The sequence below is a fragment of the Atractosteus spatula genome, chromosome 11, assembly GCF_055471065.1.
Source record: "Atractosteus spatula isolate fAtrSpa1 chromosome 11, fAtrSpa1.hap1, whole genome shotgun sequence".
Classification (NCBI taxonomy): Eukaryota; Metazoa; Chordata; class Actinopteri; order Semionotiformes; family Lepisosteidae; genus Atractosteus; species Atractosteus spatula.
This window is the reverse complement of record NC_142716.1, coordinates 34,898,805-34,923,817: the sequence shown is the minus strand read 5'-3', so window position 1 is coordinate 34,923,817 and position 25,013 is coordinate 34,898,805. Positions and strand designations below refer to the sequence as shown.

General features: G+C 36.1%; 1 protein-coding gene across 1 annotated transcript in view; it reads left to right on the top strand.

Annotated features, from left to right (window-relative positions):
• cacna1g (calcium voltage-gated channel subunit alpha1 G) overlaps positions 1–25,013 on the top strand; it is a 210,905-nt gene that overhangs the window by 65,221 nt on the left and 120,671 nt on the right. The window contains exons 9-11 of the mRNA XM_088927056.1: positions 17,574–17,725; positions 18,617–18,802; positions 21,879–21,993. Coding sequence (XP_088783182.1) covers positions 17,574–17,725; positions 18,617–18,802; positions 21,879–21,993 — 453 coding nt within the window. The remainder of the gene's footprint in view (positions 1–17,573; positions 17,726–18,616; positions 18,803–21,878; positions 21,994–25,013) is intronic.

Below are 25,013 nucleotides of genomic sequence, written 5' to 3'. Positions count from 1 at the left end.
CCCAGACACAGAACATAGCATTTTTTAAAAGTTTAATTATGCATCAAAATATGCTTATCTCATTTTCTGTTGTCAATGCACTGTGCTGTATTACAAGGCTGTTGATGACCCAAGGTAAAGTAGCATATTAAGGCTAACACCTTGTTTTATAGAAAGACATTAAACATGAAGGAAATGTATCATTTCCAATAGTATTTGATTAAATGTGCAAGGGAAGTTTGTGCTTCTATAATGTCTGAGAGCCATATCAGCTGCAATTGGTGAATGTATAAAATAATTTAATTAAACAGTCGAGGGCCGTATGATTCTTACTTATAGAACTGCTTTTGAGAATATATTATTATTGGTTTTACAGTAGGAAGGCATGGTGTCACTCTTTTTTCATAGTAAAACATGATAGTGATGTATTTGAAATTATGGCTATTTGTACTTCCTGTATTTGTTCAAGAACAGTATGTTAAATAATCGATGAAAAGGCATCGCATCAAGGTGCAACGCCTTGTTGTAGTGACACGAATGGTGACTCTGTTTATAACATCTCATGGTACAGCATCTGGTCATGCAGCGTGCCAAGGCACTCTATGGAGACAATTTGCCTTGTTGGGCTTAATACATGCTAGGCAACAGGCTCTTGGCACCTGTCCCTAGCACTGGCACAGTGTTCTAGAAGGGGAGAAGAACAGGAGCCAGGGAGCCCACTAGTCTAAGCTCTGGAAAGTGTTTTTCATCCTAAGAGCTTTACCTTTTACAGGCATTGATATAAATATTTGTAAAGTTGCCAAAAATGTGACAAGAATAAGGTTATACTTATACAGAGTTCAACATACTGCAAATGTTTCACTATTCTAAACTACAGAGCAGCAGGTCCTGATGTTTGTTGCTGCTGCGAGTATTGTATGAACAGTGGTGGCCTCTGGGTCTGTATTGTGTTAGGTGCTGTTGTCAGGAGAGATTGGGCTGGGACTTGACCATGGGGTTTCATTTGTAAGGCTGTCTGATGGAAGCTTTTGCTTTTTTATAGATGGCACTATTTATGGATGGGACCAGGGACCTTTTTCCAGAGTTTTCTCTCTTGAAGGCCTACTATCATACTTGAAGGCCTACTATCATACTTCAGCTCACATTGCAAGTAATTTGGATATGTCTATATCAGATTATGGACATTTATCTAGGAAATGCAGCATTTCGGAAACCTACCCACCTAGGGTGACAGTTTTAATATCAGAGTTCAGGGGTTCTGGAGGTTTTTCTCCCAAACCAGAGTCATTAAAAACATATTTTTTTTAATTTTTATAATTGTGGTAATTAAATTACAAAAAATATAAAAGTTGTATGCTGTTATGGAAAACTGTACACAATATATGTATGTTTCTCTATTCCTAGCCTTAGCCTGAACCTCAGCCTTATCATGCTGTTGCCTTGTTACATCATTTACATTTACATGTTTTTCTACCAGTTTAATATGTGTTTTTTCTTTTTATTGTGTCTGTATATAATATACTATATGTGAATTTGCAAAACAGTGGACTTATTTATTACCTCATTTTATTATCTGTATTAAGACATACAGTATTGACCATTCCAAAATCCCTTTTGACACTGGTGTATAAGGATGAACTGTCAATCTCATTGCACTTGACCACTCCACTACCCAATGAACTCATGTGTTGGGGATCAATAAAGCCCATAACTGACATAGCTGGTAATGAATTGGGACACCAGTTATTATTGTACTGTATATAGTAAGTAGAAGATTTATCTATACATGGATAAAGCAAGAATCTAATACCTTTAAACAGAAAGTGAATTAATGTCTTTTTAGCATATTTGGTTATGAAAGTTAAATTAGACAGCTTTGTTTTGAGTATGGACATTATTTGATCATCTTTTAGAAAACAAAAAGGTAAACCACAAAACTGATGCTTCCTCAACATTAATTCAAGTCTACCATGATCGGAATGTACTGTTTGTATCAGAAAAAAGGAAAAGAAAATGTATTATTGCACTCTTATTGCCTCCAATATATTTTCTAATGTTTGCCAAATTAGTAAACAGCTTTGGAGCTGTTCCATCTCAAATACTGAGAAGTCGTAAAAAAGAGTACAGCATAATACTAAAGTGCTATAAACACTTTTTAAATATCAAGCACATAGTAAAGTGCTCTATGACTTAACAGGAAAGGTAATAGAAAGCAAGTAGCCATGGGATATACCCTGTAGACTTCACCTGTACAGCGTGCTTTACTGACTGCCATTAGCTGCTGCAGGCTCTTAGCATGGTGCAGTGTCAGTTACTAGGATGTTTACAGTGGTCGGGCCAGTTGACAAATGGTCAGCAATGTGAAGTATCTTAACATGACTAAGGATAAAAGAGGATCCTTCAATTGCCAGTTATGTACCAGTATGTTGATGGATTCAATTCCTTTTACTTTTGATTATTTACATGTTCTTTTCCTAACGCGTTTTCAGTCAATCCTTATCCCAAATATTCATGAAAATATTTATTTAAAAATGGATAAATATTAAGAGTGATGCTAACCAAGTCTGCAGGAGCACATTGTCGATGAATCACTTTACAGTAGGCTTAAAGGTATCCTATTAAATCCAATTGACATTGTAGAGCAGGACTTCCCAGTCTGCATCATGGGGATGCCTAAAAATGCCAGTATCTATACCAGCTGCACTCTGAATGAGAGATTCTTCAAATTAAATAAATCTTAATTTAATTTGAAGTATTTAATTGTTTACACTCCCTAAGCATGTTGGAAGTTGTCTTTTATTGTTGCATTTTATATATAACTAAAGATAATCATGTCTAAGAATTAAATTTACAGTAGATGGAATGAAAACCTGACAGTTTTTTATTATTATTATTATTAACATTTGTTTTAAAAACTGTATTTACTAAACATACAGTAAAGTTAATTAAATATATTCATAATAAATGCAGGAATAACAAATACGGTGAAGAAAGTGCAACATATGAAGTAATATGTACCAAAACAATATGCAGCAGAAATGCAACAGAGACACACATATTGGAAGCATGCTAAATTGGCTAAATCAATTTTCAAATCACATGTTCCAAACATTGGAGTTAGCCAGAGAATCCTCTGCTTGCCAAGACACAGCACTTTTTCAGGTCAGAATGTAAGCAGACTGAATGCCATCAACTCCTTCCTGCAGCTAGAGCCACATCTCTGTTGTCTGTGTCCTGCCAATAGTCAAAAGTAGCCCAATGCTTTTGGGTTACTTTGACACAAGAGAGAAAATAACACCAGCTGATCTCTTCCTTTAGGTTCAGGTCCAGTGGCTGCCAGCTCTGGCCCATCAATAAAATTTCTCCCATGGCTCAGATATGAGCCAGCAATGTGTCAAACAAAGTGGTCTTTAGTGTGACAAACCTGGCAGGAAAAAAGGAAACCACCTGACATTTAGCACAGAACAGAAGGAAGAACTACAGAACAGCTGACAAACAGCATCTCATGGCGACAATTAAGACAGAAAAACTTCTACTAGTGTGCACTAATGTCACACAGTGAATTAGTAATCAAGTATAGTAAGAGGAACTGGTTCATTATAGTGCATTAGGGTAGCCCTTTTACATTTTAGAAAAAACAGAAGCAAAAGGAAGATTTAAAATGCAGTATTAGAATAATCATGAGGATTGTGTATTTTTTAAATTATATTAAATCTTTATTAGAGTCACTTTAAACATAAAGAAAATATAAAACCAAATCTCCTTTTTTCAGTTAAGGGTCACCTTCCTAGTTGTTAAACAGAATTGTTGGCTTCCTTAAGCCAGAAGAGAAGGCTCATTGCAACTCTGCATTTTTGTTTCCTAACAGCAATCAATAATCAAAAGGCAGCCAGGGAGATAAGAGCTCTTGAACTGTGAATCTCAGCCCAGGATGTCTGTTAATTTTGCTAAGAGGTCCTCTGCTTGGGAGTCTGAGAGGACTTGAAAGGGGTTGCTGTCTTCTGAAAGAGCATGGATAGATGTAAATGAGACGTATCTTAATGATGAAAATAAGTTAATGAAAATTAAAGATTAGAAAAGAGAAAGAAAAAACAGGTTTTGAATACACATACAGGTAGGCCCCTTTATTAAGCAAATGAAGCCTAACAAAAAGCCAGCAGTGCTGTTGTGTGCTGATGCTGGTGTGTCTGTTCTAGTTATGGTCTTTCTGAAAATTGCCAAAATTCATTGCTTATGAGTAACAGTGTCAGTGGTGCATAATAAGAAAAAATGTATTTTGTTAATCGCATGTGCTGAAATCTTACATTTTATGAAAGAACAATGACCGGTATTGAATTTTCAAACATTTCTAGGTAATTTGAATGATGCCTATGAAATATATTTCAATTTAAAAATAAAAAAAAACTTCAGTGTTTATTTTACTGGTAAAAATACTTTCCCCCAACTTTATGTAGTGACCAACAGCTTGCAAAAGGGCTAGGTTTTTCTTTAGTTTGTTGTTTTTTTTAATGGTGGTTGGTGTACTCGCCATGTGGTAAATAAGGACCACAGTCTGATCCTTAAAGCTTGTGTTAATGCCCTGCTGTGATCCTACCCCATGTGGCATCACACCTGTTTCCAATGTCCCTTTGGAGAAAGTTTCTATGGAAATTTGCATAATTTAAATTAAATTCTTATTACTTTAAGGGTATATCTTATAATTTTTTCCTAAGTAAAATCACCCAGTATCTCTCTTAGTTAATATCTTAAGATATAAAGACCGTAATCTTAAACATTATGAATTGCTAAATAATACCATTGCTTTTTTATGATAATTAGTCTGTTGAAGTAACAAGATTGCAAATGTCTTTCAAAAGCTCAACATTTTCAATCCCTTCTGTCCCTTCTCTTACTTAAAATCTTACTGCAAGGGGAAATACTGTCCTAATTTTCTTTGCTTTTGTAGCCCCTTGAAACAAACAAAACTTTTTTCCCAATATGATGTTAAAAATAAGGAAGATGTTCAATTAAAAATATTATAATCTGGAGCAATCGCAAGGGAAGCACCTTCATCCATCCATTTTCTTATTTTTTCCATCCAGTTTGGAAGCACCTTCATTGTAGCACAATATGGCTTTGTATAAAAAAAGACAGGTATTAAAATTTGCTTCACTGTAGCAAAAGATTGTATAAATTAAGAGTTCATATACCAAGAAGGGGATGTTCTCTCAATAGTTGCTCATTTATTTTGCCAGTAATTTTGCCAGTAATTGAATGAGATGCCATGACAAACTTTTCAAAAAGAACAGAAATGTACAGATGCAGCCATTCAAAGTGCGCGGCACAGACACCGCGGTACAGATACCGCAGGTATGATGACACGGCATACCGCGGTGCGTGATTGGTTGACCGACAGGGGCACTCGTGGTCCGTTGGTCTGTCGTAGAAAGACTTACTGTAAACGTCTTTACTGTGCCCGTTGTAGATATTGAATTTTACCACTGAAGGGAAATCTTAGTAGCTGAGCATAAAAAGAATAGGAGCATACTGTAACGCGTGTGAAGGCCATAAACGATATTAATTTTGGAACGTAAACATACAGTATATAGCTGGTCTTGATACTTTAAAGAAAAAAATACACACCGTTATTCCATTTCTCCCTAAACATTGTAAGCTTCGAAGTCTTTAACTAACGTGATACCGGAGTCAACAAGCATACTTTTAGAATTTGATTAAAAGGGAATATAATATGGAATCGCGTATCTAAAGAATTTAATAACGGTATGATTATATCCGTGTACTGCGGCAGGGCTGTGTAGGGCTGTTTCGCCTGCCTGATCATGCGAGCTCTCTTGTAGCCTACTGGTCTAGGTGCGTGACTACCAACTGGTAGGTTGTGTAATCGAATCCAGCTGGTGCTGAACTCTTATTTTAACAAACATTTCTTCGAAAAAATAGGTAAGCGATATTATGGACAATCAGTTGACTTTTATATTTCAAAATATCGCAACATGATCGATATTTGCGATATTTTGAACATATCTTCCCTTCTGACAGCGGTTCCCGCTTCTATTGTGTGTGTGTGTGCAACAGTAAATTTTTATAGAGAAATGGAGGCTGGACAGTATGCGTTACAATATAAACATTTATATTGATTTAAATCGTGTTCTGATTTAAATCGCAAACGCGTGTTTAATTATGTGTTTTTAATCATAATCAGGCTAATGCATTTCTACAGTTTCTGTATGAACCAGCTTAGAGGTTCATACAGAAAGACAGCTTGTGTTTAAATCGAGTGTAAGGTAATTTATGCTTCTAAAGTCATGGTCAGTATTATTGTACTGTGCTGTACTGTGTCACATTATTTTATAGCGTTTTTATTGCGTTATTAAATCCGGTGGCGCTGTGTTAGTTTCCTGACTCACATTATTTAAACTACCACATTGATCATTCATCTCTAAATAAACTTTATTTTATATAGCGTTTTAAGCGATTAGGTAATTAGATTGCTCATAAACCTAATCGCTTTTTCTACATAAACATGGCGTGATTGCTCTCTGAAAATGCTTTTCCTTTATTTTTAAAGTAGGCTCAGATTTCAACTATAGATCGTATTATTATAAACTTTCTTGGAAAAATGTATTTTATGTAAACCATGTTTGCTATTAATTCATTTAGGGCTAAAATACGTTCATTGTCTTCCAATCGAGTCGAGTTGACATTGGAAGCCTGCCACACCCGGACTGTTAAACCAACGCATTAGCACGTCAAAGCCCATTGAGCCAGTATTGGCTTTAGTATCCCCCCCTTCTCCCCTCAATTCAATTCAATTCAAGGTGTTTTATTTGCATGACAGATGGGTACAAGCAGTGTTGGGTATGTATATTGTAACGCTTACGGCAGACAGGCACTGTGTAAGAGCCGGCGCACCAGAGCAGCGCACCGAGGGAGCGTCTGCATTTCTAACTTAGTTTTTAAAATTAGTCAAGCAATATGAAGCATCTCCTTTTACTTAGTGCCTGAGCATAAAAAGAATAGGAGCATACTGCAACGCGTGTGAAGGCCATAAACGATATTAATTTTGGAACATAAACATACAGTATATGGCTGGTCTTGGTACTTTAAAGAAAAAAATACACACCAGTATTCCATTTCTCCCTAAACATTTTAAGCATCGAAGTCTTTAACTAACACGATACCGGAGTCAACAAGCATACTTTTAGAATTTGATTAAAAGGGAATATAATATGGAATCGCGTATCTCAAGAAATTAATAACGATATAATTATATTCATGTTGCAAAAGAACTGCAACGGACATAAAAACTCCCTTGCTTTTAACAGAGCGTTCCATAATTTCTAACTACGAAAATGCCAGGTGAAAGGATTTGTAAACATATTTTGTTAAAGCAAGTCAGTTTTTTCCACAACACATAAAAGACATTTTTCCAAGAAAGTTTAGCCTTTGTCACTAATGAAACCACTAAATAAAGACATAAATATAGAAATCTTAAGATTTGTTCTATTTAATGTTGGTAGCAGGATGAACTGTCAGAGTGTATATTTTGTCGCAGAGTTGCTGCAAGATGTTAACAGTGAAAAAGGTATTTAGAAATGAGTTATTTCAAGATGAAAATTTTCAGAATAATTGCAAATCTAGCAGGATAGAGAAAGCACAGAAAACTGGCAGTTAGATTGATCAGATTAGTATGAAAAGTCATTTAGCAAAGGGAATTAGAAGAGTGACAAACTAGTATACTTTAGATCTTTTTTTCTGAACCAGGGACAATCTGATCATGTTTCCCTATAACAATAATAAAAAACTTTATTTGATATATCACCATTAAAGGTGGCATCTCAAAGCAATACAGTAGATGTAAAAACAGATAAAAGGACCACAGATTACAAAGTAAATGCATATAAGAAAGACAAGCAGTTAGAGGTGCTACCAAAATTAGAAAATGAAGCAGATACAGACACTAAGTCTTCTGAAAAGAAAGGTTCTGAGGTTAGATTTAAACTGGCCCTGGTGTGTGTGTGTTTGTGTCTGTCTGTCCTGTGATGGACTGGCGCTATGTCCAGGGTGTATTCTGCCTTGTGTCCGTCGCTTACTGGGATAGGCTCCAAATCCTCTGTACTGGATAAAGAGATTAGAAATGGAAGTAAAGGCACTGTGTGGATGGAACTATACACAGTGTTAGAAACCCACTATGAAATGGCAGCATCTCACTGAGAATAAAATATTTTATTATTTTATTAAAATATTTTATATCTTAAGGAAACAGCCTTTCCACCTCTCTTGCACATCAGTATCCATACCTAGTTATTTAAACAAATTGCCTCTAATTATAAACATCTTAATATGCTGGCTCTGTGGATCCGCATCAGCTATGTTTGCCCATTCCTTCAATTCATGTGCATCCAACACAGTTCAATGCCAGCAACTACACATAATCTAAAATACAATCCTTATTTCAGTATCTATGTAAACATATAGTCTGTTAACTTCATCATCTTCATCAAAAGTATGCCTAACCCCATTAGGAAGTGTTCTTGTTATAAGTGTATTCCTCAGCTTTCCCCAAACTATCTTCTTCTTGCCAACATCTCTAGTCTTTTATCCTGCAATAACTCAGCCAACACTTAAATCTCCAAAAGCTGCTTGTGTTAATTTCTTTAAATCACAAATATCATGTGTAAATACTGGCCATGTAATACTCTGCATTGTGGAATAATAGTTTATTTTAAAGGGAACTAGAGAAACTAAGAACTAGAGAAATCTAGTTTTTTTCTAGAATTAATAAATGCACATCCTGTTCACTGAGGAAATTAAATCCACACTGAGCAATCTTCAATATGTTCAGAATATGACAGCAAGAATCCTATCAGGGATGCATTACACCTGTTTTCAAGTCCTTGCACTGGTTACCTATCAGATTTCGAGTCAACTTCAAAATCCTTATCCTCCTTATATACTGTCCTACAACTGTTATTATTGATCTCCGAATTATTGTACTTGACATGACTTCATTCAGCCTTTCCTGAACGTCTATGACAGGCAGAGAGAGTGCTGTTTCTGGTGCGATCTTTTACAGCTGACATTTCACTGTTTTAAACGAACAAGAAATTAGATTGCTCATAAATCACTTATTCTATATAAACACAGCGTAATTGCCCTCCGAAAATCTTCTTTTTCTTGTTCGTTTTAGAGACCTTGATCGAAACTGATTTTAGATGTCAGAAAGGATTTATTTTCTCTGTATTTCCTACATTGCTTTGTCGAGATTTTAACTTTATATCTAACTTTATATCTAGGCTCAGATTTCAACTATAAATCGTACAGTAATTAATAGCAGTAAATACTGATGTTTATACATAAAAAAGTCATGCCTTGGAGTATAGACCCCCAAAGGAATGCCATAGACTCAAACTGCAAAATAAACACATACAGAAAGAAAGTATTTGTATTGTAATTGCAAATCCTGGTACTGTATGAGTGATTGGTATGACTTTCCTCATTATAAATCTCTTATTAGAATTTAAATTTCTCTGTAACTCCAGGTCAGAACAGAGAAAATGTAACTGCCTTAAGGAGTTTACGATTATGAAAAATAGAAGGATAAGCATGATACGTATGTCTTCTGTCATTTTCTAAGTCATGTTACTGAGCACCAAATCGTATTGAGAATATGAATCCATTTAAGGTTTATACCATTAAAGTAACGGTTTATTCCATGCTGAAAATGTTTGTACCAGACTTTTTTGAGGCCTGTTTAATTGTGTCTGAAGTCTGATGTTGTAAATTTTATAGTTAAAAAGATCCATGAAAATGTCACTACTAAAGTTACCTGGTACTGTTGGTACTGTAAGTGGCAAGTAGAGCTCATATTTTAGATTCTAAGGAAGCAACGGACACAAGGCAGAATACACCCTGGACATAGCGCCAGTCCATCACAGGACAGACAGACACAAACACACACACACCAGGGCCAGTTTTCCCATAAACCAATTAACTTACCAGTATGTTTTGGAGTGCGAGAGGGAGTCATATCACACATATGGAGAAAAACCATGTAACCCAGAGAGAACATGTAAACCCCACACACACAGGATGGCAGGAATTGAACCTAGGACCCCAGTGCTGCAAGATAGCAATGCTAACCACTTTGCCACCATTATAAATGGATGGATATCTTAGTTATCTTTCTAGTTCACAGGTTTGCATGCATAATTTAATTTTGAAAGCCACTGAGACATCAGGTACTACTGTTGTATTTATGAAAAAGAAACAAAACAAAAAACATACTAACAACTGTGCCATCCTACTCCTTAGCTAATACATTTTATTATTCATAAACAGTTAACATTGTTAGCAAAATATTTTGAATTATATTTAACCCTATTTTTTCTTTAGTTTTGTATTTAACTTATTATATGATAGTCAGACTTAATGTATATTTGAACAATGAAAATATATTTTTACAAGATTTTACATTAAGCACTTAAAATTAATATGGTTAATAATAGTAAACTGTAACATGCTGTAACAAGATCGGTTAAACTGCGAAGAAAATGCTTTCAGAGAAAATGTTTCAGGTGTGAAGAACATAGATCTCCAATGCAATTTCAACCAAACCTGTTCCCACACACCCTGCCCCCACTACCATTAGAATATACACAAAGCACTCAAATCTTTCGAGCTAATGATCAGGTGACCCGAGAGAGAGCGAGAGAAACACCAAGGGGTGCGGAACCAGGGAACTATTTACATGGAAAACGGGCGATCTCCCCAGACTGTCCGCCCGTTTCACTGTTACCTGGATACCTCTTTATTTAGAACTCACAAACACTGATTTTTAGTTTAGAAGGATTCAAGTAGGGTTTTAGATGAAAGGCAGCAACCTTAATCAAGCCCAAATCACAATTGAACCCATTCAGAGCCTACATTACATTTTAGCGTTTCATTCTGAGCAGAAGACCCTCACACCTGAAGAAGGGGGAGGTGTTTTTCGCTGGAAATCTCGCCTGCTTCTACTTTACAACCGGAGTGCTGGCTGTGACGAATTAAACCGGTTTTACAAGTTTCAATCACAGACCATGTGACATGGGAGTCAGGAAACTCCACCGGATTTGATAACGCTATAAAAACGCTATAAAATAATGTGACTTGGCACAGAACAAGTTTACAGCACAGTTCAATAATAAATGCTGACCATGACTTTAGAAGCATAAATTGCCTTACACTCAATTTAAACACAAGCTGTCTTTAGCCCTCTAAGCTGGTTCATACAGAAATGTAGAGATCCAGGCTCAGAACACACAGCTTCATTAGCGAATACATATGCAGGACAACTAGAGAAGACGTTTTACAGAGGATGGATTTTTAGAAACATCCCATCAGTGACATCACTGAAGTCAACTCCTAGGTACTGTAACTGTCGTGTGGATAGTTTCACAAGAATCAGACAAAGGTTTAAGCATCGCTTGTTCTAGATAAAACTGCATAAAAAAAACAACAACCCATAATGTACTTCTTTGCGGCTCTGTTTGCCCAAATCATATATTCACAACGTGAAATCTAGAAAATAATATTACGTAACCAAAATCCGCAATATGGAAACAGAACCTGTGTAATTGTTGATAGATGATGTACTCGTAACATTTTTTCAAGACGAACTACAACATTTAAAAAATGACTTGTATGTACTTGATATCTCTAATCAATCCACGGGTCCCAGCACGAAACGAAACTAAAACGCATACCGTTTCGCGCTTCTTATTAGTTGCTCAAAAGTAATTTGACCTTATGAAATGCATAATATAAACCTAGAAACATATACGTGAGCAGTACTTAAGCACTGTAGTATCGGTGTTAAGACATACCTCTCAAATACTGTAAATCAAGTTAAAAATATCTCAAGACAGATTCTGGTCATAATGAAACCATGTTTCGTGTATGTTTTCTTTAAAGTACTGAGACCAGCCATATACTGTATGTTTATGTTCCAAAATTAATATCGTTTATGGCCTTCACACGCGTTGCAGTATGCTCCTATTCTTTTTATGCTCAGCTACTAAGATTTCCCTTCAGTGGTAAAATTAGATATGAATAGCCAATACTTAAACGGGCACAGTTAAGACATTAAATATACATATACATACTGTATACAGTACAGTTTGCATACGGTAATATGTTTATGTTCCTAAATCAATCTCTTTTATGAGCATGTGAAAGGCATGGTGAATCACTGTACTTTGCATGATTGGAAACAAATGCGTGATTGCGAAATGCTGTGGTGTTACTTTTACAAAGATGGTCAATGAAAAAAAGAATGTTGACCAGGGCAATACTTTGAGTTTACACTTACAGCTTGTCCAAGGTCATTCATTATTAATACTATTAGTAATATCTTCGTTAAAGACTTTGATGGCCACAGCTCAAACATGAGAGGTTGAGCTTTATTAGCTCCACCTTGCGGAAATTCCGGATACTATTATTTTGCTTGTCGTATTATAGGAGAATTTACGGTAACTCGCGGTATTTACCGGTAGCTTGCGGTAGACTGCGTACAGCGTACCGCAAAATAATGCGGTATCGCCCGCGCATTTTGAATGGCTGCATCTGTATGTTGTGTATAATAATCACCTATACTATTTTAAATAATTATAGTTAACAATGCTAAGAAATCTTCCTATACTCAGATGGTAATGAGTAAGTTTTTCTGAATTATCATCCAGTGAAGATGCAAAGTCTACTGCTTACAGTGATGAATTTTGTTATAAACACCAAAAATGCACCTGGTAATTGAGTTATCTATCGTATTTATACTGTAGCTTGCTTGAATTACATTTAAATTAAATCTGGCAAGCCATAGCAAATGTTTGACACACCTGAATTGCATCTAATAGGACAAATATTTTATTCATAAAAGCACAGAATCTGACATGAGGAATGTTGTGTTAAAATGATTTAATGTGCATGTAAGACCTTATTTAGAATATTGTACTCAATTTTGGTCACCACAATTTAGAAAATATATTGCAGCTTTGGAATAAGTCCAAGTAAGAACAACCAGATACTGTATATTCCACGACTTACATGAATTCGTTTCACTGACCAAAATGGAAGAAACTACAACTTTACAGTCAGTGAAGACAGTGAAGTCTAAAATGGGATGTGATTCAAATATTTACAATCCTCAAAGGCATTTCCAAAATCAATCCATCAGATTTATTCCGAATGAGCATTAAAACACAAAAAAGAAGGCACATGGGAGAACACTTAAACAAGAAAACAGAGGGCAGTTCTTTACTCAAGGAGTGGGTGACCTGCTGTATGTTATTTAAACTGATACCTAGGCTTCTTTCAAGCACTGGTTCAATGAAATTCTTGGATGAACAGCTATAAACTACCGCATGGCCTCACAATAGATTAAATGGCCTCACATTCTTAACCATTTGTACAGTATGTGTAGGAATCTTGGGTTGAAACAAAACATACAAGTGTGCTAAACTATAGGGCAGGGGTCTCCAACCATGCTCCGGGATAGCCACAAAACAGTCTATAGGCCTAAATCACCAGACTTGTGAATGATTAAGAACACTTGTACACTATTAAGCAATTAAACGTAAAAGAAAAATGAGCAAGTATCAGTTGGTTTAGTTAATTAAGGGAACTGTGATCCTTGATTTTCACATCAGGACTTTAGAAATTAATTTAATTACCATATCTAAAATTACCTGGATTGAAGCTCTCTAGGAAGGGGGATGGGGATTTCCTGCTACGGAAACCTCTCAATGAAATGCTGAAAAGGAAAATTTGTGGGTGGATTATTTTGTCATTATCGTAAAACAAGTCCAGAATAATATCTTAAAATATTAATTATTTTAGCCACATCTCCATATGATCAGGAGTGAATATATTACTTAGGTGTTTAATTGAAATCCGTTGGCCTATTGTAAAAGAAAGTGGGCTGATGAGAAAAAAAGAAAAGAGCTCCTGAGTTCACTGATTGACCACCTTACACAAGTGTTTCACACAGCTGTTCACCAGTCAGCCAGCACATCCTGCTGTGCCATCCATGCAGCTCTGCACTGTGAGGCCAGATGTTGATTGACAGCTCTAAAGATTTCCTTTTTAACTACTAATGTCATCAAAGATTCCATATAAGGGAAGGAGCTTGTTTGTGTGCAGCAGAGTCTAGTCTAGTTAAGGCCTTTACTAGTTATCAAGTCAACTATCATACTGTATAGCATATATCATATTCAAAGTCATAATTCAGAGTTCAGTTTATTCGTCATATGCACAAGTGCAACGAAATGCTTACATCTGCATGTATGCTCCAGTGCAAAGACATTAAAGAAACACCAAATTAAACACCCAACGATGGCAGCAACAAAGTTAAATAGATTCAGCCTAAACAAACCTCAGTGCAAGCAGAGTGCAAAAAACACATCAGTGCAGTCAGTCTGGTAGTAAGCAAAAAGGAGAGTACGGATTTAATGTTGTCCTGTAGATATTGATTTTTGGTTTACATGCTCACAAATAGTCAACGTTTTAATCTGTTGTAAAATGAAATTCCCTTCAAAATTTACAACGCATGGTCATATGTGTAAATATGTAATGTCAGTGCTTTTTGCAGTACTAATTCCCCACAAATATACTTTTCTAAACAGAATAATTAAAGAAATTTAGGAAGATCTATTCACGTTTGTCTGTTTCTGGTTTAAAAGTATTGTCTGCTATGTACAGTACTAAGTTGCACAATTAAGCAATCGTTCTGTTGAACTTAATGCAGTGCTTTATGTGTTGAAATCCAGAAACCTCTCAACTCATGGCAGTGCTGATATAAAAATAATAAAAGGATTTATATTGTGTCAGCTTGTTCCAGAGCTATGATAAGAGCAGAGACAGCAGCATATTCTCTTCCCTAAAGATTCCCTTCGGCTTATCTCTGTTTATCTATTTCAAGAACATTCTGGTAAAAGCAACTTTTCATTCTTCTCAAATGAAAGCCAAGTGTCTTAATCTATCAAATTCGAATTCAAAGAGCTTTATTGGCATCACCAATGAATTACAGTGTTGCCAAAGCACATACAATAACATAACATTTACAGACATTTACAGTATAAATCATTGTACATTTATATACATCACATAAAACTCTGTTGTGAGACAGGCTCACTCTCCGTTCCTCTTGTCTGTGACAGGAGATCACATATTGGGCTGCCAGCTCAATTGAGATTCCTCCTCCCTTCCCCAGTAGGACTGGAAGATGTTATGGTTCTGGCAGGTGTAGAACATCTGGGATTAGATTTGTGATTTTAGGGAAGATGTTTGTCTGATCCCAGAGTATTTCTAGCAGTGCAGCAGAAAGTGCATCTCTGTCTCTGCTTTTCTCTGCTGGCACTGGGGCACAGCTTGTCCTATCTGGGCAGCCAGATCTGCCTCTGGTGCTCAGTTTCTATTGCCAGGCTATGGTTACTAAGCAGGTCTCTCTCTGTTTTGATTTACAAAATATGCAGTAGATGTATTGGACCAGAAATTAAAATGAAGTCAGATATTGTTTCTAGAGAATGCAAATTAAGTGCTGCATTACCACATATAGCTGTGCAGGACTGTACTGTATGTTGAGTTTCTAGATGACAACAGCCATCTCACTGTATCGGAAAAGCTAAAAATAAAAGCCTAAGCAGGTTCTTTAGCTTTCCAGCTGTGGCTGCTTTCATTAAGTGACAGTCAGAGGTCATTTAGAGACAGGAGACCTTTGAGAGGAAGTTGTTTTCTATTTTTATGTTAGGTTTAAGAAAAAGTTTGTTTCAAAGAAAATTTTACTTGAAAATGGTACAATGTTTTTTTACATCATTCAGAACTGGTAGAAAGAAGTGTTTCATTAACATTTACCATGGTCAAATACTGTACAGTATATTACCGCATAGTACTGATTGTGGTGATAACACAGTGAAGCTTAGAGATTAGAATAACACATGAAATCAACCACAGGAATACAGTACACAGGGAGAAGATATGGGTATTGAAAATATTGTGCAAAAGATATAACACATATACTGTACAGTACAGTATAACACAGATATAACAAGTGTAAAATATGTAACACAATATACAGTACACAATAAGTTTTATACTACATGAACATATCAACAAATAAGAAACATACTGTACATGTACAGTACTATGAAAAAATCAGTATAAACATAATGGTAAACCTGCAATCAATGATAAAATAAATATTACATTGTCCATATTAAGCAGGTTAATAGCTGTGGGAATAAGGAATAACTTAGTTCTACTGCCCTTAAAACTAAGTCATCTGCAGTAAATGGACGCCCTGGTGGAAGGAACTCAAATTTGCTGTGCAAGGGGTGTTCATGTCAATCAAATCATTATATAGGCCTTTTGCACTATTTTTTTTTATGTAGATCTGATTTAGGATTTATCTGACCTTAATGGTTTGCATGAATCAGTCAGACAGACAGTTTTCAGCACTGATTTGTTATAATATCATTACTGGATTTTCCCCCCCTGTTTATCATGCTCATCATTCCACAGTTTATGTCCTTGTAATTCCTTTAGATTTGCCTTTCAAAAAGTTCAAGCCAAACAAAATGGATGGGGGCTGAATTGTCTCCTCTTCTTCGTGTCCACTGTTCATGTTCTTATGCAATAATGTATTCAGGCATATAAAGTACAATATTTCATACTTACTTTCAGAAATACACCTGTAGTTATGCAGGCATCAGGAGGTGTAAACACCTGTGAATTATAGATTTTGCGACACTCGTATATTGCGTGCTTTTGGCTATCCCTACTCTCATCTTCCACCATCCATTTCTTGTGTTTTCTCTTTCTTTCCCAGCCGGATGAATTGACCAATGCTCTGGAGATCAGCAACATTGTGTTCACTAGCCTTTTTGCTCTGGAGATGCTCCTCAAAGTACTTGTCTACGGACCTTTTGGTTACATTAAGAACCCCTACAACATCTTTGATGGCATTATATAGCTGTGGGAATAAGGAATAACTTAGTTCTACTGCCCTTAAAACTAAGTCATCTGCAGTAAATGGACGCCCTGGTGGAAGGAACTCAAATTTGCTGTGCAAGGGGTGTTCATGTCAATCAAATCATTATATAGGCCTTTTGCACTATTTTTTTTATGTAGATCTGATTTAGGATTTATCTGACCTTAATGGTTTGCATGAATCAGTCAGACAGACAGTTTTCAGCACTGATTTGTTATAATATCATTACTGGATTTTCCCCCCCTGTTTATCATGCTCATCATTCCACAGTTTATGTCCTTGTAATTCCTTTAGATTTGCCTTTCAAAAAGTTCAAGCCAAACAAAATGGATGGGGGCTGAATTGTCTCCTCTTCTTCGTGTCCACTGTTCATGTTCTTATGCAATAATGTATTCAGGCATATAAAGTACAATATTTCATACTTACTTTCAGAAATACACCTGTAGTTATGCAGGCATCAGGAGGTGTAAACACCTGTGAATTATAGATTTTGCGACACTCGTATATTGCGTGCTTTTGGCTATCCCTACTCTCATCTTCCACCATCCATTTCTTGTGTTTTCTCTTTCTTTCCCAGCCGGATGAATTGACCAATGCTCTGGAGATCAGCAACATTGTGTTCACTAGCCTTTTTGCTCTGGAGATGCTCCTCAAAGTACTTGTCTACGGACCTTTTGGTTACATTAAGAACCCCTACAACATCTTTGATGGCATTATTGTGGTCATCAGGTGAGTTAAATACACATGAGCAACATTTCCTAGAGTTCATTTTATAAACCAAGGAAATAATTCTTATTGGCTTTTTAGCTGATTGATTTGACCAACTTCATTACATATACAGAATAATTACTTCACAGAGGTACAAACAAAAGACAATTAATATGCAGCTATATTTTAAAATGTAATCTCCTGCAAATCAGATTAAAAGTGAAATGTGATTTCTTTTTGTTTAAGCAATTAGTTAATATGGTAAATAAGCTGAGAAAAAAAAGCTATAACTGCACATACCATACAAGACAGTTATCAATTGTATAACTAAGCACCCCTGGCTGAATGGGTAATAGATACAGGGGCTTTATTGCTGGGACTATAGTGCAATTGACATCCTCCTGTAAGAAATGTTTATGCATTTATTGGAAGACTAAAAATAAAGGCTTACTTGAAAGAGCTTTTCACTTATCCATATTTTGTTCTACTTGATATTAAACTTTCTTTTCATACATACCGGCCAATCTATAAAGATAAGTGCTCTAATAGAGATGTACTGTGGGGAAGAAAGTTGTTTGATCTCTGAGTACTATAGCTTTACATTAAACCTATGGTGTTTATGTCTGTTTTATTATCTCTTTGAGCAAATCTGGTTAAAGATATGATATGACAGATTGAGCTAACCACAGCTCAGAAATGATGTTGTGGCCACCCAAATCACCTCTGCTGGGCACAGTGAACCAAAGAGCTACTAAAAGAGATGGGTGAAAGGTATTACATTAATGTAATTACATCATGCTTGTTCAAGACAGGCTATGTGTAGCACTTATGAATACAATGCAGTGTGCAGTGCCCTGTTACAGAGGTCTAGTGTGTGTAAAGAGTGGATCCATGCCTCTTTTGTCCTGGCAGTGTGTGGGAGATTGTTGGCCAGCAGGGAGGCGGTTTGTCTGTGCTGAGGACCTTCCGGCTCATGAGGGTTCTGAAGCTGGTGCGTTTCATGCCAGCCCTGCAGAGGCAGCTTGTGGTCCTGATGAAGACCATGGACAACGTGGCCACGTTCTGCATGCTGCTCATGCTTTTCATCTTCATCTTCAGGTAAAAGAGTCTCCCATTTTCTGCCATTGGCCTGGAGGTTCACACATAGCCATAGCTTTTCCTGCTCTGGGTCCTTCCTGTAAAAAGAGATAAAGGACACTTGCCACTCATCAGTTGCTCAGTCCTTGACCAGTAATATTAAAGTAACATTAAACATTCACTGACCATATCTGCAGAGGCAAAATAACAAACTGGAAGATAACACTTTAGAAATGCAAATGACAATTCATATATCCTGTAAAACCTGTGGTTAATCTGTTATGGGTTGTAAAGAATTGAAACAGAATCTGCAGCACCTAAGCTAAAGTGATATCAAATGATGAATACATATTAAAACATTAATAATTAAGTAATATTATTCAAAGTGTACAGTATATATGCAGTATCTTGAAAAAAGACCTTGGAAATCAAAATCAAAGTCTCCTTTTTAATTTTCCTGTCAGTAATGTACTGTACAGTGGCTGGTCTCTATGACGCCCCCACACTATCCTCAAACAGGTGTGACTACAATTCTAATGTTACAAGAGATTGAGGCAGCCTGAACATTAAGCAAAATGGGTGTCTGCTTGGTTGGGTTTTGAGGTATGTACAGTAGGTTAAACTTTAGTTCCTATACAGCAAGGCAGTGCTGGTTCACAGTAGTCAGTACAAAATCCTTCCCTGTAGTGCAATAAAAATGCAACACAGCTTGAACTATCATGCAATGGCATCTATTATTTCAATGATACCGGCATCAAGATTGTTGTGTCAGCATTATTTGAAGGTTAATGTGTAGTTGATCCATAGATATATTGTTATAGGTAGACAAATTTAATTATTTAGCTTAGAAAACTTAGAATTTATCAAGCAGAACATCTGTGGAGAAGTTTGTGTGATGTCTGTTGGACACATCCAGGTGTAGACTTCTCCACTGGTGCCATGCGCAGCCCAGGGTAGCAGCAGGAAATATACAGGTACAGTAAAAGTAGAGAAGAAGGGTTTATGTTTATAAGGCAATGAAGGTTTCTCTGGAACAAACAGGAAGAGCCAGGTGTTATACAGTACCTCAATAAGGACAATGATGTATTGGGAAAATGTTTGTGTAGAATAAGCAAGCATATTTAAACTAGAGAACTGAGAAGGTGAGGAAGCTCACAGCACCCAGTTCTGGTGGGATATCAGGAGGGCACAAGGCAACACAGAAAAAAAGCAAACATAAACCAACCAATTCATCCATTCTGAAATGTTTATAACTCAATGAAGAAGAATAAGAAATAAAAACAGGGCTACTGGCTTAACATGTGGTTATGACATGATGAGAATAAACTTAAAATGAAATATGGCTCAGGGATGGTTAAAGATTTAAATATAAATAGAATAGTTTTTTTTTCATAAAGACATGCAACATTGGAGAAGTTGGTATATGTCTACAGTGTGTACAATAAAATGGAAAGCTATAGAACTGTGACAATAGGGTGTTGTTGAGAGTCTACATGGGTTAACAATCTAAGGGCTCATTCTATAGATAGCAAGCAATAGACCATGTACTGCAGGGATGTGTGCATACTGTTTACAGTAGTTACTGTATGGTGCGATCAGGAAGGTACTGTATGTACCAAATATACAGTATTGTGAAGAGAGTGCTCTTCAGATTGTACAAAAAGGCCCACATTCAAACATATAAAAATAGTATATAAAGCTACAGGTATAGCTGATCAGAATACATTAGAATTGTCAGAGATTTCAGGAAGGAAGAGAGAAAATAATATTGTAACAAAAAGGCAAAGATAATGCATATTTTTCAAACATACAACAAGAACAGTAAAGTGGAAATAATCTGAGACAAATGAGAATCTATAACAATTGATAGCAGTTTATTATTTTTTTCAAGAGAAGATGTAATATGTCCCATGTTTTAGAAGGAGCTCCATTAGTAATGTGTTATTTTGATATACAGTAACAACCATGATATTCTTAAAGGGTGGAAAAGCTTAAAACTAAAACTTAAAACTATTTGATGATGCTTTACAAGTCCCCCTCAAGAAAATGAGAGTTGTTATTCATAGACCCCCCCCAGCCTCACTGACAAAAGGAGCAATACCCTCAGATTGGAGAACACCAATTGGTAAACCACATGTTCATAAACAAATGTTGGACAAAACTAAAAGAGGAAGCTCTAAATGAATCATTCTTACTTATGCCAGGTCAGTGATAAAGTTATGGAAATGATGGTCAACATCTTGACAAAGGTTAATCAACTTTGCAAAGATGGCAAAAATATTAAATGGAGTGAATACTTATGTAATATTTAAAAATGGAAGAATATGTAATGTTTTGATCACAATACCATAAAAAGCATTCACAGAACATTCTCATATTCTGTAATGACAGAAATAAATCATTCTAGTTTAGATCAAAGGAGACTGAAAGAAGATTTGATTCAGCTGTATTTTATCCACATATATAAGATTCTAATGGGATTAGATAGGGTCAAACATTGGAACTATTTCACAGTCAGTAGGAAGAGTTGTGTATGAAAAATGCTTCCCAGCCAGATGGTTGAGGGATCTTTGAAGAAACAGCTCAATTAGATATAAGGTTCACTCATTTACCTAAATGAGCAAGACTGGCCACCTGCTCTTTGCAAAATTCCTCAGGTCCATATGCTCTTAGTTATAATCATTTATACATGTCTTTGATGCAACGTTGTCATATTAGGGCTGATAGATTATATTGTATTAATAATATTACAGTACCTTGTCTTAATAAATTGTTTTTAATCCCAAGAGGTTTCAGACCAAATAGACTGGGACTCTTTTCATCTACTTTTTATGTGTAGCCGCCACTATGATACGGCTTTCAGCTTATGCAGCCTCATTTTAAAATAGAGACCACAATGACTAGTGAAACATGCACTGGACTCTTTGTTCTGAAAATTTGAGATATGCAGCCTAAGAAAGTGAAGAGACGTGGACACAACCTTTTACAAATCTTAAGATCAAATGTAATTTTGTGTTGAAATTAACCTCTGTGCCTAAAAACACCATGTGTCTTTGTCATTCAAAGTCTCCTGAGGTGTTTCATTCTCTCCACACAGTATTCTGGGAATGCACCTGTTTGGCTGTAAATTTGGTTCAGAAAAAGATGGCGACACCCTTCCAGACCGCAAGAACTTTGACTCTCTTCTTTGGGCTATAGTCACTGTGTTCCAGGTGAGAAATGAACAATAATTAACCACAGCTGTTTTTTTTGTTTCAACCAATTCAGATGTCATGGATCTTAACACTGTCATTTTAAAAAGTGAATGTGGTTTCACAAGTATTTTTTTAAGTCTAAGGTTGAAAGGAAATAACATTTCTTTGCATTGTTTTGCTTCCCTGATTTGTAAGGTAGTCTCCTAGGATTTCTCTAGTCATGTTAATTTTCACCTTTAGTACCCATGCTATTCTTACACTAGATGTGATTTTTCTTACTTAAAGATTAGGCTGCACTTGACCCTAGACTTAATACTTCTTACTGTATGCCTTGTGTTACACATTTAATGTGTAAATGTGATGTTGATGAGTTAGGTAGGAGTGTGGCAGTAGTCCAGAACTGGATCCCATTTGCTGGCTGAAAAACCGTAGCACTTGTACTGGACAGAATCTGCACTGTTAAGAAACCACACAATTCACACTATCTGTTTTATTCTTCATTTAGTGTAAAGATTTCCTTAACAGAGAATAACACTAAATAAAAACTGAAATTAAATACAAAACACAAAGAGACGGATCTTAATCTGAGCATAATACAAGAACATATACTTGTGTATAAAGAGGGAGGTGTTAACATTATAAAATAAAGAGTAAAATTGCATATAAAAATCAAGCCCTGAGACCAGATTGCTATGTAAGCAAATTATAAAAATTAGCAATAATTATACCCCCTATTGTCAGAATATACTGAATGTTACACAGCATGCGTGTTCTTGGCTTCTCTGGCACAGTTTAGTAATATAATAATAACTAGGCAACATATTTCATACAACAGATATCTGTTACAAAAAATACAATTACACCACATACTGTACAATGTTTCTCATTTATTATTTACAGATACAGTATTCAGAATACAGTTACAGTGGTTACCATAGGCCTGCCTTTTACATACAGTACATTTAAAATACCGAATTCTACCTGAAGTCAAGACAAAAATCATGGTGAAAGGGAAAAGAGTGCACCTGTGTTTTATTAAATACTGTATGGATCCTGTCCAGGATTAAATCACTCTTTAAAAACAGATGGTAAATGAAGGGGAGCCAATTAATCCTGTTCCAAACAAAGCATCCCTAAATAATGAAATATGTGTTTTAGTCTGTGGATTTCACACTTAGAATATTGGCATTTCAGACAATATAAGACAACAAGTGCTTTTGTTTAAGAGTACAATAGGCTTTCAGTGTTTAGATGACTTGGAAAAAATCTGGTTTCTTTGTTTATTAAATGAGGTGTTTCGCTCATGGTGCTCTCTCTTCTGAAATCCCCCTAGAAACACCACAAACAGTGAAGCCCACCCCTTTTTGTTTGTGCTCCATTTGTGCTGATTTTGTTCCCGAGATATAGTGCCTTCTTCTTTTGGGGTGTGATGTTACTCAGTTCCCCTACAAAAGTGACAAGAGTCTTGTGACTCCCCAAAAAACTAAGGTGCTGTATCTCGAAAATGGAAGCACTTCAGACGCTACTTTCGATGGCAGATCCGCTGTAGTGCATAGTGCCAGTGGGAGAAGGAACAGAGAAAGCAAGTGAGCAAAGGACGAGCTTGTGAAGTTTGAGTTTTGGAAGAGTTTTTGAGAGTTTAATTTTGGATTCTGAGAGTTTTGATTTAGAAAGCTGGAGCGAAAGGGAGACTTTTGGTTGATGGAGGTACAGAGTTTAGCTGCCTAGCTTTCTAGAGCGTGACTATTACTGCAGATGTGTAGTTAGAGCTGAAATAAGTGTAAAGGGCTTTGTTTTGTGTAATAGATACATGCTCCACCCCACTGGGTGAGCTCTTTGGGGGTCTGTTTGTACAAGATCTCTGTCTCTCACCAGCTCACTATTCAATTATTTCTCTTGACTTTTCACATTATATACTGTACCTCACAGTTTTTGTTTTCTCACACTAACTCACAACACAAGTTCCAAATCTTTCACTCTCTCTCACTATTTCCATTTCTTTTTGAAAGCATAAAACCCAGAGCTATAACATAGCTTCTTAATTGCGTCTCATCATCCTGCATCTCAAACACACTATAGCTGCAGAAACCTTGATTTCACATCTGGCCAGCCTGCATCTCAGACGCAATGTGTTGGAAAAATGGATGGTGCAAGAAACAGGCTAATCCTAGAGGAAAACCTGCCTGAGTTTTCCTACCCAGGAATCTAACATCTCAAAACACACTGTCCTCCATAATTCATATTTTAGGAGGACAATGAACTGAAGCTCAAGTCTGAAAGCCACATAAAATTGGTTTAAAAAATGAGAGTAAGAGTCAAAGTCATCATTTCCAATAGAAAACTTATGACAAGGCATTGATAATTGGAGTTAATCAATTATCCCTAATTAATCTATCAGAATTGGAACAATTGTGCCAGGAAGAATGGGCACATCCCAATGTGCAAAGCTGGGAAACACCTACTGTATCTACTGTATAGTGGAAGGCAGTAGATATGGCTGGCAAAGCTGCTTCTACCAAGGACTGGCTTAAGGGGACGAATATGTTTGTTTAACTTATGTGCAAGCTCTGCTGACATTCAGACTCCATGATGTATAAATACTCAGCTTGATCATTAGGGTTTCGAATCAAGAAGTTAATTTGAACAATTAAAAATATTCAGTATGTACAACTCTTGTAACTCATCAAAATCCTAGAAAATGAATCCTGTCTGGAATCTTTATTATACTATGTGATGAATAGTAGGAGGTACATGTTTAAAAATATAGTAGAATAATAAGTAACCTGTGTAGACTAAGGGCCTGTTTATTAAGTCTATTTGTCACTGTACTTGAACCATACAGTGTGTTTATGAAAGCAATAAAGAGTCTACTTTTAAAAGACCAAAATGGGCTAAATAGCTCCTTCTTATTTTGTAACTGGTCTTATGTACTGAACTCGGAATGATTAAGACCTATGAACAGAAAACACCTGTGTTTTTTTTCTGCTTACACATTGTGAGAGTATTCTAGATATATGAATTAGATTAAATACTGTACA